The sequence below is a fragment of the Diadema antillarum genome, unplaced genomic scaffold (assembly GCF_040938485.1).
Source record: "Diadema antillarum isolate AM-2024a unplaced genomic scaffold, OU_Dant_1.0 seq00000998_RagTag, whole genome shotgun sequence".
In the NCBI taxonomy this organism is placed as follows: domain Eukaryota; kingdom Metazoa; phylum Echinodermata; class Echinoidea; order Diadematoida; family Diadematidae; genus Diadema; species Diadema antillarum.
The window spans coordinates 970972-987880 of NW_027271836.1; the positions used below are offsets into that span (position 1 = coordinate 970972).

Consider the following 16909-nt stretch of genomic DNA (forward strand, 5'->3'; position numbering starts at 1 on the left):
CATCGACTTTGACATGGTTATTATCAGTGTTTTTACCAATAACATCTTCGATACCAAGGTGAATAGACAGAGGTTTGCTTTCGTTTTTATGAAGATGCAAAAACTTTTGCAATACTTCGTTATAACGAATCATCTTTTCTTTGTCCGACATTCCTTCGGAGTTTAAAATGTTATTCATCTCACTATCCAGCTTGGACAAGGCACGACGAGTCGGCTGTTCTTTAATAGTAGATGCTTGAACAGCACGTGCAAGCTCCTCGGGCACCAAAGTCATCTTTTTAGTGTACTCCATACTTTTGGTACTGAAAACGTTTCTACTTTAGAAACAACGACAATATAGGACCTAGCAATGAACCAAGAAATCCTCCTTTCTGAATCAAAATATCTTTTCTCTTACGATGACTGTTTCGCTTATCAGCTACTTTTCTAATATGTGTCTTGTGCCGAGACAGGGCCTTCTTCTGAGCAGGTGATAGAGGTACGTTGCCTTTTAATGTGTTTGCGCAGCATTCTGACAAACACGTAATCAATTCTTTCTTGGCATGTTGCAAAAAAGCTTTCCGTAGTTTAGGTGGGCATTTGGCCAGCACACGGAGTTCCGATAAATGGTTCTTAACGCTTTGAGCCATCGTGACAGAATGAATTCCGTGTTACGAATACAAAGGAATTATAGTTTTTTAACATATACTACGGTAAACTCATCTGGAAAAATCTTAGTCCTTAGTCTGTACTGTTCGGGGGTACCCGATTTTAAATCAATCAAGAGATATCCGTAAGGGTCTTTCGTCGCATCGTTGTACGACTCTTGCACATACTTTACTTGACCCGGATAAAGCTGACGCCCCAAATGCATGATCTGAGATCTATCACGGGGGTTCTTATACATCACCAAATACTGAGCGTTTAAACTGATGGTACGTGTTTCTCTATTCTGATGAAAGAGGTTTTGAACGATGAAACAAATAGATAAATTTCGATGATGGGAGCCACGAGTAAATAAACTAGTCATTTTGGCATCTTTGGTACATTCTTCCATTAAATCATCAACAACCAGTAGATTACGAACATTTGAATCGATAAGACTCTCAAAATTACTTGGAAATCCATCAACGAATTCGATACCCGGAATCTCACTTAACATTTCAGTGTAAGCATTTTGGTACACCCCGTAACACCAAATTATTTTCTGCGGTGGTTTTTCAATCATATCCTGATTGAATTTCAAAAGTTTACGCACAAACACAGTTTTCCCACTACCTGTGGGACCTGCAATAATACAAGTAAATGGGTGAATAAATTTCAAAGACATGATATTTAACTTTACCTCAAAAAGTTTATACCTCGTCTCAACAACCTCCTCACAACAAATGACAGCATCATCGTCTGAGATGACCCTATGAAGTAATTTCTCCTTTCAACATAAAGCACGTAAACAAATCGAATAACGGAAACAAAAACGTTTCTAAACAAGCGTAACATGGGTTCAATCTGAACTGACCCTACGAGTAAACTTCGAGCCTTACACGTAAGTGGCATTCTGGTAATGTGATTCGGTGTAATTCCACCGTTCGAAATAGGGTGCAATCGCTGACTCTGGATAGTCGGCTAGGATACTTGACACTGCGTTCCCTAAATGCTGTTTCTCCACAAAATATGTGATAATGGATAAGAGACCAAGCGTCATCACAATTAACAATAAACTACAGACAGTTTTAACTTGACGCTGCAACGGAGAAACATTGACTGCATTACCTCGTACAGGGGACATGTTGCTCAAACGATAGAAAATACAGAGAATGAAATCAAAATGAAGTTAAAGCGGCATTTATAGGCCCATCTCATCGGAACGACAGAATATTCATGAAACGTGGGTGAGATAACCATATGGGAGTGTGAAAAAGTCTGGCATGATAATCCGTTTGTCATACACGATCCTATAATCTTTTCGAGCTACCTTCGTTTCGATTCTTTTCCTCTTCACATCTTTCGTTATTTGGAAGTTATCGGTGACGGTGATTTTGTGTTCATCGACTGTCCCCCTTGTGTGAATCATTCTCTTCATGGTATCGAAATTGATACGTTGCCCATTGTCATAGTTGAGCGTAATTCCCTTCACTTTACAACTAGTCTTGCCATCATCTAACTGGTAAGCGTAATTCTTGGGTCCCCCTGAAAGGAAAGTCGTTATGTACCTTCCATCCAACTCATCCGTCAATTCGCCTAGATAATCACCCAACACTGGCTGCCAATCATGGGGGTTCCACTCCCGCTCAACGTAAATAACGCTATCAGTGTCAAAATACAACACTCGCTCGCCTAGGCGATCTAGAACATCGTACAGTTTCAATCGGGCCTGGGCAGTGGTAAAGGCCGCTATGACCACATTAGATTTGACGCTTACCTCTTCAAACTCATCCTTCTTGATAGACGATACCTCCGCTACCTCTTCAGTAATGAAATTCAAATCTGTCACCACGATATCATCCGCCGTTAACATCGCATACAGATCTTTCGGGCTATTAATGACTTGAACACTGGGGAGATTATTCCTCATCCCAAAACGACCCCAAAATGAATTTAACATGAGTTTACTGAGAGACCTCAACCCTTTGTTTTTGACAATTTTCTCAGGTTCCAATTCGATTCCCTCATTACTGCGATATTCCCTAACATAACGGACTTTGTCATCATCCGTCTTACACCACTGGGGCCATCCGGAAGCTTCTTGCTTAATCTTGAGGAAAGTATTGATATAATCGGTAAAAAGTCCTTCACCGCCATTGCATGGATCGTACTGAGACTGCTCTGGAAAGTGCCAAACAGATTCAATTTCTAGGATCGTGTACCCTTTCTCAATAGCCTTGAAAAGTTCAAGAGTGACCCACGTACTGCGTAGCATTCGCTCCTGAGCACTGTGGGCACAATTTAGGGTTTGCTGTCTATTTTCTGCGCATTTGTAGCACAAGGGAAACATCAATTTACCGTTCACTTTAACGGGTAGGACTGGATGGAGCAAATTTCGGGGAGGTAGCACTTTGCATCTCACCAACCCGTAGTAGGTAGACATATCGTCAAAATTTGATGTGATGACTTCCGGATGACACACCGGATAAGATCCATACTTATTAATGCTAGGGTACAATGATGTGAAGTCAACGTACCGGATCTTCTCACCTTCCTTACACTCGTAATATAAGCAATTTGCGTTAGTACGCCCCCCATAGAAAGCTTCGCGTGGGTTTAGAGGTTCGGGACAAGGTTTCAAACACTTCTTATCATTACCAGACAATGTGGATTCAAACGCTTTCCACTCACACTCCCACATGGTCACATACTTAAACTCTGGCAGGATATCTTTGATATACCTCTCCTTTTCTAACGTCTCTAGATACAAGTCCCCCATACATTTCCGATTACCAGACCGCCCACACGGTGTGTTGTAATCGTAGCATTTGGGACAACCGTGCCAGAAACAACCGTGAAATTCATAGATGGTTTCATTTTCTCTACAAAATCCATCGATCTTATAGGGTCCGATGATAACCTCACCCTCATTACGAGCATGTTGGATATATGCATGTTCTTGTTGACTGACATAGGTCAACCATCTTACAGCAATGTTTGATTGTACGTCTTGCGGACAGTAGCCTCTGGGAGGAATCACGGCGATGGTGTATGGTTCTAGGAAGTTACGCCGAAACACAAGATTGCACGCGGAGGCGATGGTGATACAATTTTCGAAAGGGTCAATACCCGTATCCCCCTCCCCCATTGCCTTATTGACTGTAATTTCTTTGAACAGTGTTCGAAACTTCAAACAGCACCTCCTCAAAATGTCAACATCGCTTAGACAATAGTCATGTAATTCCTTTTCCATGACAAATTCTCTCCCAGAGGCTACTTCCGCAGCGTGCCAATTGACAAACTCTTCCCTAACCTTTGGCGACATGCCACCGGGGTTGTAATACTTGGTATCGGGGAATGGGCCTCGATACCGAGCATTAGCTTCGGTGTTGAAGAAATGGGGGAAGAAGCCTTTCTTCAATTCCTCAACCCCAAATGTAGGTGGCAAAGAGGCCAGAGGCATGGGCAAAAAATTGAGCGAGTCGATGAAACGTATTTCGTTAAACTTCACGGTCATGCTCATAATTTTACCCCCCGACATGATCAGATTGGGAATGATACAATTATCATACAAGTACTGCTGGATAAACACTCCATCATACCCTTTGAAGTTATGAGCAATGACCGTGCTGCCAGCATTTTCTGCATTCCCAAAGAGCCAATCACAAAACTGGGTACCAGTGTCTTTACCTTTAAACACCTTTTGTTTGGTGACGCACGTTTTGCATTCATCATACACCGAACCATCGCAACATTTCGAACAAGCTTTCTGTGCGATGCAATAATTTGGTACGTGCACCCCTGATTCTTGTGTACATTCGAAATCGAAGAAAATAAATTTCATCGGACCTTTCTCTTTCTTTTTCTTTTTCTTGTTCTTGTTCTTTTTTCTCTTGGTTTTGGGTTGAGCCTCGTCTTCTTCAACCATTTCCGATTCGCTTGGATCGGAACACTCTTCCGCACCACTTGTATGCGGCTCTTCCACACCTAGATATTCATGCATAGACACAGGCTCTGGTTCCACTTTTTGCATAAAGCACCGATGCCCCGGTGGAACAAATTTTCTGCATACTTTGCAAAGTGTCCGTCCACATACATGTTCAACTTTGTTTCTTTTCAAGATGCTTACACTACATAAGACATTGCACGTTTCACATTGAAAATACTTGTTACACGTCCTGTTCTTTTTGTGATTTTTGAAGCACTGCTCATTTTTTGAAGTTTCGATTGCAATCGTAACAATGTTGATACTGATCGGTCTTAGCAGGGGAAGGACACGAAGTAGAACGACAGAGTTTGCAAGCGTTCTCGCACTTATGGTCGAATTTGACGTCGTAACCCTTGAGACATTTCTCGCAAAAGTATGATCTACGATAAAACGCGCTGAGTGATGTCACCAGATCATAGTGGTCATCGTGGTGATACAGATAAATCGCATGCTGCCTGTCATCAGGTCCCGCGTAGATTATTGTGTTTAAATTCTCTTTCGATATCAATATGACTCGGTAATTCCGCATCCGAGCCGTATTTTCAAATTGCTTTATTTCATCAATACCACACTTGACATAAGGCACGCTTGCCTCTCTGTGCAAACTCTTCGCATACTCCCCCTGCTTGCCGTAACTCTGTCTGATTGAATTCCAGTTTTCATCATTTTCTATCCTGGCAATGCCTGTCACAATGGCTCGTGCGCAACACATGTTGTCGGCACCCCTGTCTTTTATCCTTATGATGCTTCTCATTTTAAGGAGTTTTTCATTGACACGAAGAAACCTCTTAGAATTTTTGCCTCCTTCTGGCATTTGCATATGGATAATGTTAAATGAAACATTTTCATCCAGGGTAACCTCTTCATGCGATTGTAAAACCGATTGTAGTCTGGCAGAGAAAGCATCATTATCCAATTGGTCCCGCCTTACAAACGGCATACTGACTGGCTTGTCCAATCGAGGTGCATTGAACACAACCCTAATGAAATCCCTATCGTTTGCACCTGCGACCATATCGTTTACAATTTCATCAAACATACCACTCACTCTAGGCATCATATCAATAATCGGACCATTTTGTGCAACAGGTTCAAAAGAGACTGAGTAATCCGTACAATTCGCATTGTATTTCTTATTATGTCTATGGCTTACTCTACTCACATTGTACAGAGGTAGAGGTTCGTCAACCCTTGGCAATGTTTCAGATGCCGAACGCTTGTGGGCAGCAGCTGACAAATGTCCACCATTCTCTGTCTTCTTTTTCCTCTTCCCAACTGGCTGCGTGGGTGGTAGTCCACTGGTAGAGGGTTCCCCTTGGGTGTAATCCTCCGTTACGTTCTGGGCTGGGGGATGTGCCGCTGGCTGTCCAAACCCGACAGAGGTAGAGGCTCTTGGTACGGACGATCCTTCATCATCACGATCTGTTTTCATAAGGAAATTCACAATAAAACGAATATTCACACAGATGCCCATATATTTGCAAATTATATAATTTGGAGCATACAAATTTTCATATTGTATCACCGCTATATCGTTATCACATGAGTGTTGAAAGAGTATGTCTGCATAATGTTCGCTGCAAATAATCATCGTAGCACACACACGCACACACACACACACACACAATAATAAGTTTGTATCTTTAACATACCTGCTTGTTGGGGAGTGATGGGTGTCTCTTCCACTACTTGAGCTAGAAAATGCGTTGTCCGAGCGAAGATCAAAGCATGGTGTTCTGGCTCCAGATCCTCGTACAACTCCTCTCGCAAGGCTGAAACATCAGCCAAACATGAGCATTCATGTAGACGTTGTAGAATTTCGGCCGTCGTGACCATGGTTGATGTTGAATAGATATAGCTAGGCTATCGGCGATCAAAGTTAGAGGGCATCTTCTCACGAGTTTGAAAGGTCAACTGAAGTGTCGAGGTTAAATATGCTCTTTGCCCCCAAAGGACCCACTCTCTTGACCACTCAAGATACACACCCACTAAAAATATTCAACCAATCACAGACAGCAAAAATTCACAAGCACTGTCACATGACACTTCATCATCATCCAATCGCGGGTAATGTACAACATGCAAATGAGGGTAGGTCCAGCACTTGCAGTTGTCACTGGTCATTCTTTGTTTTCTTACCTGACCAGTGCACTACACTCTTTGTGTCCTCTACCTCTTTTGTCGTCCAATTACCCACTCGCATCCTCACTACATGCATCTCACCCCCTTCCATTGTCTACCAATTTCCCCCTGCTTCCTCACTGCATGTGTCTCACCCCAACACACAAAAAGATGTACCTTTACCTTATGAATGGACTTGACCATGTCCCTTCCCCTCCATTGTCTTGTTCGAACTTTCTTTCCCCGAGTATCGTGGAAACTCGATGTATTTCTAGGCCTATCAAACGAGATCTCATATAACAGAATACTTATAACAAACTATTTTCCGGTCAAAATGAATTGATTTCCCTTGTTTTGTATCGTTTATTGACTTGATCCTAAGGATCTCGTCGCAATACCGAGTTTCCAATGTGTATTTATTTTTGCGTAGCTTTCGGTGCTGTAAACTTTTCTAGGGCCTAAGCTAGCCTGACCAGACCGCTGTGCAAAGCACAAGCGACAGCGGCTGCGTGTAAGTAGTTTTAATATGGCTTAGGGCCTAAGCCTACTACTGAACTTACCGTTCTCCACTGTCGTTCCTCACACCTCGTTTGGTACGATTTCTTCCATTTTATATCACTTTATCCGTTCCCTTTATACTTTGAAGTATTTGACGTATTTTTTTTTCAAGTGTCTCGCACTGCTATTTTCGTAACGGCGATTTCTCCGCTTTGCTGCAATACTTTTTCGAATCGAAGCGACGAAGTTTGATACCAGCCGCTTTAGTGTGCTGTGTGTTGTCTTTTCTAAATATTTGTGTTGTTGGGAGGTGTTGATACTTTGTATTTGTTATTTATTTTCCTAGGTGTTTACCTCGAGGGACTATGCGTGTTTCTTAATGTTGATAGGAAAAAGCTAAAATGGTGTGAGTGATGTCTGATGGTGATGATGATAACTATGCTGGTGTAAAAAGACGGCTTACTCTGAATGCTGAGCGTACGTGCCGTTCGTTTCATTTCACTTTCCCTCTTAATTTCTTCTTTCCCCCTTACTCTTCTTTTCCTTCCCAAGAATGATAAAAAAAGAAATTACATACACCTCACAACAAAATAGAACCACGTGCTACCAACCTTCGTTAAGTTAAATCTAAATGTTCAATATCAGCAAAGAATAAGGAGAAAGCACGAATGACAATAAATTAGAGCGAAGAGATTGTTTTACATGCAGTCTCTTCGGCTCGAAGAAACTTGACACCCCACCCCTCTCCCCTTGTGGAAATTTCCACAAAAGCAGGTGCCAGACCCAGGTGCGTGCCAGACGAAAGAATGCGCGCACTGGAATAAACAGATTGTAAAATCCTGGAAATATCGATCGAAGAACCAGCTCAGTAATAGTTGAATTAAAGGAATCATTGCAAAGATATCGTGATTCTATAGCCTTTCTTTTGGCGCATAGTAGGAAACATCAAACAGTCGAATAAAGTGTACTTGATCGAATATCTTATGTTCCCTGAACAATTAAAAAAAAAATCGATTAATCAGTCAATTAAAAATGCAATCACAGAAATACTTCAAAGGTCTCGTATGCCCAGAGAAATTCACTGCGAGTAGGTTCAATGAGATGCAGTCATCACCTGGTTAGACAGCAAAATCATGACAATTACTTTCAGTTCACGCTCATCATAACTGCTTATTACTTATCAAAGTTTTGGCTATCAACATTCGTTCGTAGGTGTTTTTTGTTTGTTTTGTATGTTTTTCCTCGTGAAAGACGTAATGATTTCTTCGTATCGAACGTAGACTGCATGTTTACCGTTTATCCAAACAGTAGGCGCCTATAGGCGTACTTTCTGATTATATTCAGAAATTTCTATCATCATTTTTAATATATTACAAGACTCCCAAATACGAGTTGAAAAAATTAAGAAATCGAATTTTTGAGATATGGACAAAAAATAAATAAAAATGCGTAGGAAAAAAACACTTCAACTTCGAATGACTTCGAATTTCTCAAAACCGTTCCCTAGTTCATGGACATCCCACTGAGAGGGGAGATCAGTGGGACATCCCATAGAAACGCGTGTTTTGATATACACGTTGCTATGGCATGTCCTCGAACTATCCATGGAGCTACACAGCTCCATGAACTATCTAGTTTCGCGAAACTACGGCCTGGCCACAGTAATTTTTTCCGTATTAACCCTCCCGCCTCCCCTTCCCCGATTCGAAAATAGCTTGATTGAAGCCCCTGCCTACTTAAACACGAACCTTATTAAACCCCAAGTTAGGGACATGGTTTATATGGCTAGTGTTTAAATAGAATTTACTATTTTAAGTTAATATAGGTTTTAATAGACTCTCAGTAGTTCCATAATCGTTTGTATGTGTTTTGCGGCCTGGCCTCTGTCATGCCTCGTCTTCTGTACGTACGTACGCCTGTACTGTATACGTGTACCACATGGTCACATCACGCACGTGGCTTTGCTGCAGATTCCACGGTCGACGGTCGATGCTACACTACATGTAATGCGATTGAAGGATAGCGAGCTTCGCGATGCCGTGGGCTGTATGTGATGATTTTAATCACAAATCGTGTTTGGTAGTGTGGTTTTGGAGCAAATTTGTGCTCAAACTTTCTGAAAAGACCTTTAGTCTGACATCAGATAGAAAAAGAAGACATACGAGATTGAAGTGAGTATCAGTATGTTATAATAAAACTGAATGAAAATTGTGTCATTTTCGCGTTTTCAGGAGCCGGTGAATTCGGCCGGCTCGCGATCGCGAGTTTGTTTTATTCTGTTACGGAGGGATACCATGCAAGAAGCCTCGCAAAATTACATGACGGTCCTATTAACGAACCTGTTGACACACTCTGGTTAAATGACCGACTATGACGCACATAATGGGTCAGTATTGTGACGGACATTTTGCTCCCGTGACGGTACCACGCGTCATCAAATTGGTGGTACTTGACGCGACCATGACGCACCTTTCCCGGGGGTCAAGAGGTGCGTCATACAAAATGACAGCTGCATTTGAATACACGCAATATCCCTGGAAATGTCCAAATACGATGCTCGATGCACAAATGAATAAACCGTGATGCACCGATGAATGATACTTCCGACGTAAATCCAGAGGCACAGGTTACAATAGTCCGCGTTATAAAATCCAGGGTATATGTCCACAATAGATCCACGGTATAATGTTCACAGCGAAATGTGCAGAATCCAACGACCACGTCCAGTCGATGCGTTGAATGATGATTCACTTTATATTGTCCAGCTAGGAATCCAGCCCGTCACAGCTTTGCCGTAACAATGTCCGTTGACATTAAAATATGGAGTCTATCTCCAATGTAGGCAAATCAATTATCTGCAGGCAAAATGTCTCCCAGGCCTATCTCCACAAACATAACAGGTCAGCAGGTAACACAGGACTGACTATAACAAGTCGCTTCAGAGCCAGAAGTGACGTAACTCTCAGAGCAGAGGTGTTGGATACTCTGCCTACTGCAGAATTTCTCTAGCTTATATACTATCTATTCACCCCTTCTAGCACATTCTGTAACTCTCTCCAACCTGGGGCCACACATTCTAGCTAGTCCAAGTTCCAGGAATCCTGGATGATTCACTGCCTATCTATGTACAAAACATCATTGCCAAGAATAACTACCAATCACATTGGGCTGCAGGGACTGTGCCTCACTCAGCCACATATATTGTAAGCACTTCCCAGAAAATTCTGGAAAGGGTGAAATCATTCTAGATTGAGTGAGTTATAATGTATTTCCTCTTACATGCATGTACTGTGTAGTTACATTGTATACCACCTAGAAATTTCTCCACTGATCTGGTCAGCCTGTATGTACTATATGTATACCACATAGAATGTACGTTCTCCATTAATCTGGTCCAACTGTGTACATACACATTAAAACAGCCATGCATACAGTACATCATACATATGTACATAACTACTAGTGTGTACATTTTGTGACACATCACACGCAAGCACGCATAAGCATACACACCCTGAAAATTACTTTTTCCACGAGGTGCCCCCTTATGTCTTGACCCACGGTACGCCACTGTGTGTGTGTGTGTGTGTTGGGAGGGGGGGGGGGGGCGGGGGGGGGGGGCACCAAGCTTCTCTCCCCCCCCCCCCCCCCCCCCCCCCCCCCCCCCCCTCCCAAGGCTGCGCCGGTCCAGTTGGGCTTGTAATAGAGCGTGTTTCTACTGAGCGACGAAAATTCGAGGTGATGCCAGCCGATGTGTGGTGATACCGGCCGATGCGTGGTGACACTTCGAATTTTTCCTCAGTAGAAACAGATCGGGTAGTGGCCGATGCCGGTGTCACAGGCGATCCGTTCCGGCCAGTCGATAAGTTCCGCCGGAACTTATCGGCGGACTTTAGCCAGTATATCAGATCCCCCAGATCCAATCGGCGGGATTTTTGCCTCACCGCCGATAAGATCCCCCCACCGCCGATTCGATCCGGGTCTCTACCGTACAATGTATACAAAGTGGTAATGGAGAAACACCCCTTCAGTAAAATGTACTCTTCCAGTCTCCCTCTACAGCCAATGAACTTCTCCAAATCTCTCTGACCAGCCAACCGAACAAAGTTGCCAATTTGAAACCCGGACTACAAAGCGATTCCTTTTTTCCCCCTCCCTTATCTCTTTCGTCGTCATGGTGGCCATGGTACAGTCACAGACCTCTGCTCTGTAGAGTTCTGCACGATGTGACGTTGGTCATGCCAACCTCTCTCTGATTTGAATCATTTTGAACAGAACAACCGAATGAGTTACTGTAATCGGGATGTTCGGCATGCTTCATGTTAACTACTGTAATACAAGGAGCTTCATATCAAACATACTATGAGCTCAAATAGTCCACCTTCATTTTAATGTCTATTTTCACGGCACAGAGTCTAATCATTTTAGTGCGATATAACGGCCAATATAATCGCCAACGTCATACATGCATGTTCGTTTGGTTCATTATTTTTTTCAGTTGTAACAACTAAAAAATGACGGGATGAATTTTGTTTTTGTGTGTTCAGTTGTCTTTATTATATCTTTTGTCCGTGTGTATGTGCATATGAATGTGTGTGTGTGTTTCTCTTTTGGGGAGGCGGTCAATCTATACACAGAGATTACTTCAAACAGGCAAGGTATTCTAAGGAGATACAGTATAGTTTTGGTTGAGATGGGCGATTGAAAATTTAACGTTTTGCAATAATTAGAAAGCACATTTGAAATAGAGAGCATACGATTCTAAGAGAAATTGAAAGTACATTATACGAAATCGGTTTGGACTGAAAAAAAAATACATGTGTAGTGGGCAGATAAGAAGGGTCCATAGGGTCTCTTTGTTTATACAGTGCGTATAAAAAAACACACAAGATTTGATTTCAAATTTGTGAAGATTGTGTTAACTTTACACCAAAGTGAGTAGCAACATCTTAAAACCATATAATACTCCTCTTCAAAATGATATTTATGCATACACGGTCATGGATGGCTAAGTAATCATTCTTTTTAGACAATGGGTAAATTGGACTTGGGACCAAGTTTAGACACTGCAAGAATCAATGCACCTTATCAGAAATTAACTTAACAAATGGAATAATGAAATTGATAATCACAACTTACCATTGGTTTTTTTTTTTTCCGGATATCTCTTTTTAACATTACATCCCATGCCCCTCAACATGGCCACCATTCCTTCCCACACAGAGATTAGCTCTTTTCTACATCTCACACACAGCTCTGCGAATCATTTTGGCTTGATGGCGTAGAGCTTCAAAGTCATCAGTGATTCTTTGTCTCAGAGTTGCAATGTCAGGTTGAGGGATAATGACCACTTTGCTCTTGAGATAACCCCAAAGAAAAAAAAAATCGCAAGAAGTAAGATCCAGAGATTCTGGTGGCCAATCCACATCATGATACAAGGCAATCACCCGATTTCCAAATACCTCAGCCAATCTGTTTCTTAGTGCAACTAGTCGATGGACTGGTGCGCCATCCTGTGCCCACCATAGGCGTCTGAACACAGCCCTTTGTTGCACAGGAAAATTTTCCATTAATTCAGGAATCACATGTTCATTTAAAATTTGAAAGCATCCATTTTCGTTGCGGTTGTTTTCAAAGAAGAAGGGTCCTAGGTATGTCTCACCAGTCTGAACATTCAAAAAATTAAAAAAAAAAGGTGAATTGAAAAGGATTTATGTTGAAAAGGATTTATGCTGGTCTCACTAACTGAAACTTGGTCCCAAGTCCAATTTGACCCATTGTCCAAAAAGAATGATTACTCAGCCATCCATGACCGTGTAAGAATAAATAAGATGTTCAGTTCAAATTTCATATTTCCATTTTCTCAATGATGAGATTACAAAATTATTGACAATAAAACAAGAATCATGCCTTTTGATTGAAGAAGAAGAAAAAAAATTCTTGACACAAATGTACATGGTCATATCATTACTGAAGATGTCACAAATAAGTATTAGAAATACGATGGGGCCTACATAAAAAGCTTTAACGCTTGTAAAACTGTAGGTTCCCAAATTCATAGGCATATAATTATACGGAGAACGGATATGTTTGTCTTGACCAACTAAAATTATATCAGAACGAAAATCTATAAAGAATAAAGTAATGAACCACATAGATATCGCAAAAACCAGACTGTATACGGATCTCGCGGTGTTTGAAAAGGAATGCTGTATTAAAAAAATGTATCGGTACCATTAAATAAGTTTAATAACTTGAAGCTGCGGACAAGGACAAAAGACTGGGAGTATAAAAAAAAAAAGTTGCTAAACACTTGGAAGTGTGTATGCACTAAGTCAATAACTGTTTTAATTTGCGTTTGAAGGTGAATAAAGACAAAGAAGAAGTAATAACTTGAGGGAGGTCATTCCAATATCTGGGTCAAGTAAATATAGTTGCTTTCTTTGCAAAAAATAGTGTGAGTACGGGGAAGGTGATAGGCGTCACTCTGGCAAGTGGGATAACAGTGGGAAAAGCGATTCCTTTTCAACATGTGGATAAAAACAGATGATAATTCATTAGTTGCTAGTTACGAAAATTCCGAGATTGTAATAAAATAGGTCTGGAATTTTCAAAATTCTGTTTTGATGAAAAAAAACAGTTGGTATGAGCAAAATATCCGGCGTGGTTTATGATTCTTATTGCACTCTTTTGAATACGGAGAAGGGAATCTAATAATGAGTGAATTGCATTTCCCCACACCGTTGGAAATGGAAAAATTGGATGTCATTGGAAAGAGGAGATATATGGCTTTATGATGTTGCTACTTACTTTGGAGTAAAGTAAACACCATCTTCACACATTCGAAATCAAATTTTGTTGCTTTTTTATACGCACTGTAGCTAAATATATTTCAGCAATTTGAAGCTAATTTGTGTAAAATGAATTCTGAATTCTAAAAGAATTGAATGCTGTTTAGTATTGCAGGTTTCTCATTATTTGTTTGTTCTGAACACCATCTTATATAGTGAATACTGTACCATCCGTTCAATCTTGAATGTCTTCCCGTTTCATGACATAGGGACTGCGGCCCAAAAAAATATCTTCTGTTAAGAGGGGATGGCTAGTAACTGATCATTGGGAATCAGTGGGAATGCTGGGAGATGATTGTTCCAATCCTTGGGGGATTCATTTAAGAGTACATTTTTTGTTCTGTGAAAATTATTTGCTTCATAATGGTCTCATATTCAAGTAATGTGCAGTTTAATGTTTCCGGGTAAGCATGCCTGTACGATGACGGGGAATTAAACAACACATTACTTGAATATGAGACCGTTCTGAAGCAAGTAATTTTCATACAACAATAGATATATTAAGGTACTCTTTAATGAATCCCACTAGAAATGGAACAATCATCCCCGAGCATTCCCACTGATTCACATTGATCAATTACTAGCCCTCCCCTTGAAAGAAATTAGAGTGCATGCAAAATATGGGGTATCACAAACTCACGTAAATTTTCCGACTTCTAGTGATACCCTCACTTGAATATCCAAACAGTGCACCTATGTCCGAAATCTGGTGTTCCACACAAAAAAGTTACATTTTCTCTTCGTAAGCATTAAGTTTCATTTATATATGTACATACATTTTTAATGGAAATACATATTCATGCACATGTAAAAGGTGTGAAGCCAATAGTGGCGATGGGGTAGACAGAAATTGAAAGAGATAAGAAAATGAAAAACAGCTATAGTAAGCTACATGTAACATGAATTGACAGGAAACAGACAGAAATATGGCTTAATGTATCCCAAAATGTAATCTTTGTAAATAAAAAGTAAAAAGGGTAAAAGCGGTAGGCTAACAAAGAGAGAGAAAAAAACCCATAGAATTAAGAATACAAAATAAAGAAGAGATTGAGAGTGCGAAGGAGAAAAATAAGGAGAAAAGTAAACAAAGGAAAATGTTTTTTATCTCGAGTTATAATAACTTTAAATCAACAGCTTAAAATAAAGAAATTCTAATCCATAAATTATTGTCTCATTATGGCATACGGCAGAAGGCCTTGGAGTGGTTCAGGAGAACGGAAAAACAATATTCTCTGAACGAGAATAACTCAAGTTACAATTCATTAAATGTGGCGTCCCTCAGGGTAATATAAATTAGGTCCTTTGCTTTTTATAGTTTATATCAATGACTTCTGCAAATCATCTGACATATTCTCATTTATGCATTTTGATGACGATTTAAATGTTTTTTTCTCAATAAAACCCAGTTACTCTCGTAGACACCGTCAACTCTGATTTGAAAAAAAGTAACTCAGTGGATAAGATCTTCATAAAACCAGAAAATTAAGTATACACTTTTTAGTAAATCAGTATGAATATTAAGCACAGAAATTATTTTGATGATACTCGATTAGATCGTGTATCCTATGTAAAATTTCTTGGTATCAGAGTAGATGAAAAACTTTCGTGGAGGCCTCATGTTATTAAAATAAGTAAAATGATTACGCGTAATATTGGTATCGTATTCCAACGTCTTCTTTGTTAACATTGTATTTTCTTTGATAAAATTACCTTATCTCAAATACGACATTTTAGCATGGGGCAGCGCCCATCAAATTTTATGAGATGAATTATTGTTATTGCAAAAAAGTAGGCCCTACTTCGTATTATCTGTGGGGTTTCGCCACTCGGATTCATTATTCATCAAAAATACAAGATTTAAAAAAATTAAAGATTTGTTTCGTTTTCAACTGGGTCAATTCATGTTCATCTACAACACAAATGTTCTCCCCAATAGTTTTAATTCAATGTTTCCACGAAATCAATGGTTTCATGATCATCCTATACACCTAGGCGGTCTGAGTTTCATCTAACCCTTTTGAGAACCTTTAGCTCAGAATACATTTATATATACACCGGCTCTAAAATTTGAAATTCCTGAAGTTCTGTAAAAAAAAAAAAAAAAAAAAAAAAAAAAAAAAATCTCCATCATTATACTCTTAAGCGTTATTTATTTTTTTTTTTAAATTCTGGCTGAGATATTCATTTTTCATTCAATATCTATATAGGTTACAGCAAATAAAGATTCATCATTGGTAACTCCCTAACGCACTGAAAAAATCACATTATAAAGTAATGAAATTAGGCGTATACCATAATTTTTCCACAGCTGCATGCAGTCACCAACTGCCGTCCGAAATACATCCTCAATCATCAGGCAATAATTATTGAGCAAACTAAGGCTGGATAGAACACTGATGGTTCTTTTCTACAATTCCTTTCTCCAGTCTATTGTCATGTATAACTTGATTTGTTTTTATGGCAATCTTACACAAAAGGACAAGGCTATAGAATCGATAGACCGCGAAAGTGGCAAAATATCACTGGGTTGGAATTGCCAGTGGCACAGAATTTACACGTGGAAAGAATGATGGTCAAGGTAAACAAGATAATGACCGATTTAACACACCGTCTGTGCGGTTACTATTGCCTGAACAGATCAGGGGGTGTTTCATCAACGCCTGTCAGCGCCGACAACTGTCGGCGCTGACCAATTTCAGCAAAATCCTTGGTCTTGATTGGCTGAGATGCTCTGGTCACTGACTGTTACTAGTAGTTATAGTAGTCTGTATAGACAGGGAGAATTAATTAACACCTACTAATTAGCGCTAATTGGGAGTTCCGGCGA

The 16909-nt window shown here is 40.2% G+C and overlaps 1 protein-coding gene across 1 annotated transcript; it reads right to left on the reverse strand.

The window, feature by feature from the left end:
- Window positions 1-4832: 4832 nt before the first annotated feature.
- LOC139742364 (uncharacterized) lies at window positions 4833-6845 on the reverse strand. Its single transcript, XM_071652942.1, has 3 exons — window positions 6752-6845; window positions 6265-6384; window positions 4833-6034 (listed from the first exon to the last, which is right to left on the reverse strand). The coding sequence occupies exons 1-3, from the start codon at window positions 6843-6845 to the stop codon at window positions 4833-4835; spliced, it is 1416 nt and encodes a 471-aa protein (XP_071509043.1).
- Window positions 6846-16909: the final 10064 nt, after the last annotated feature.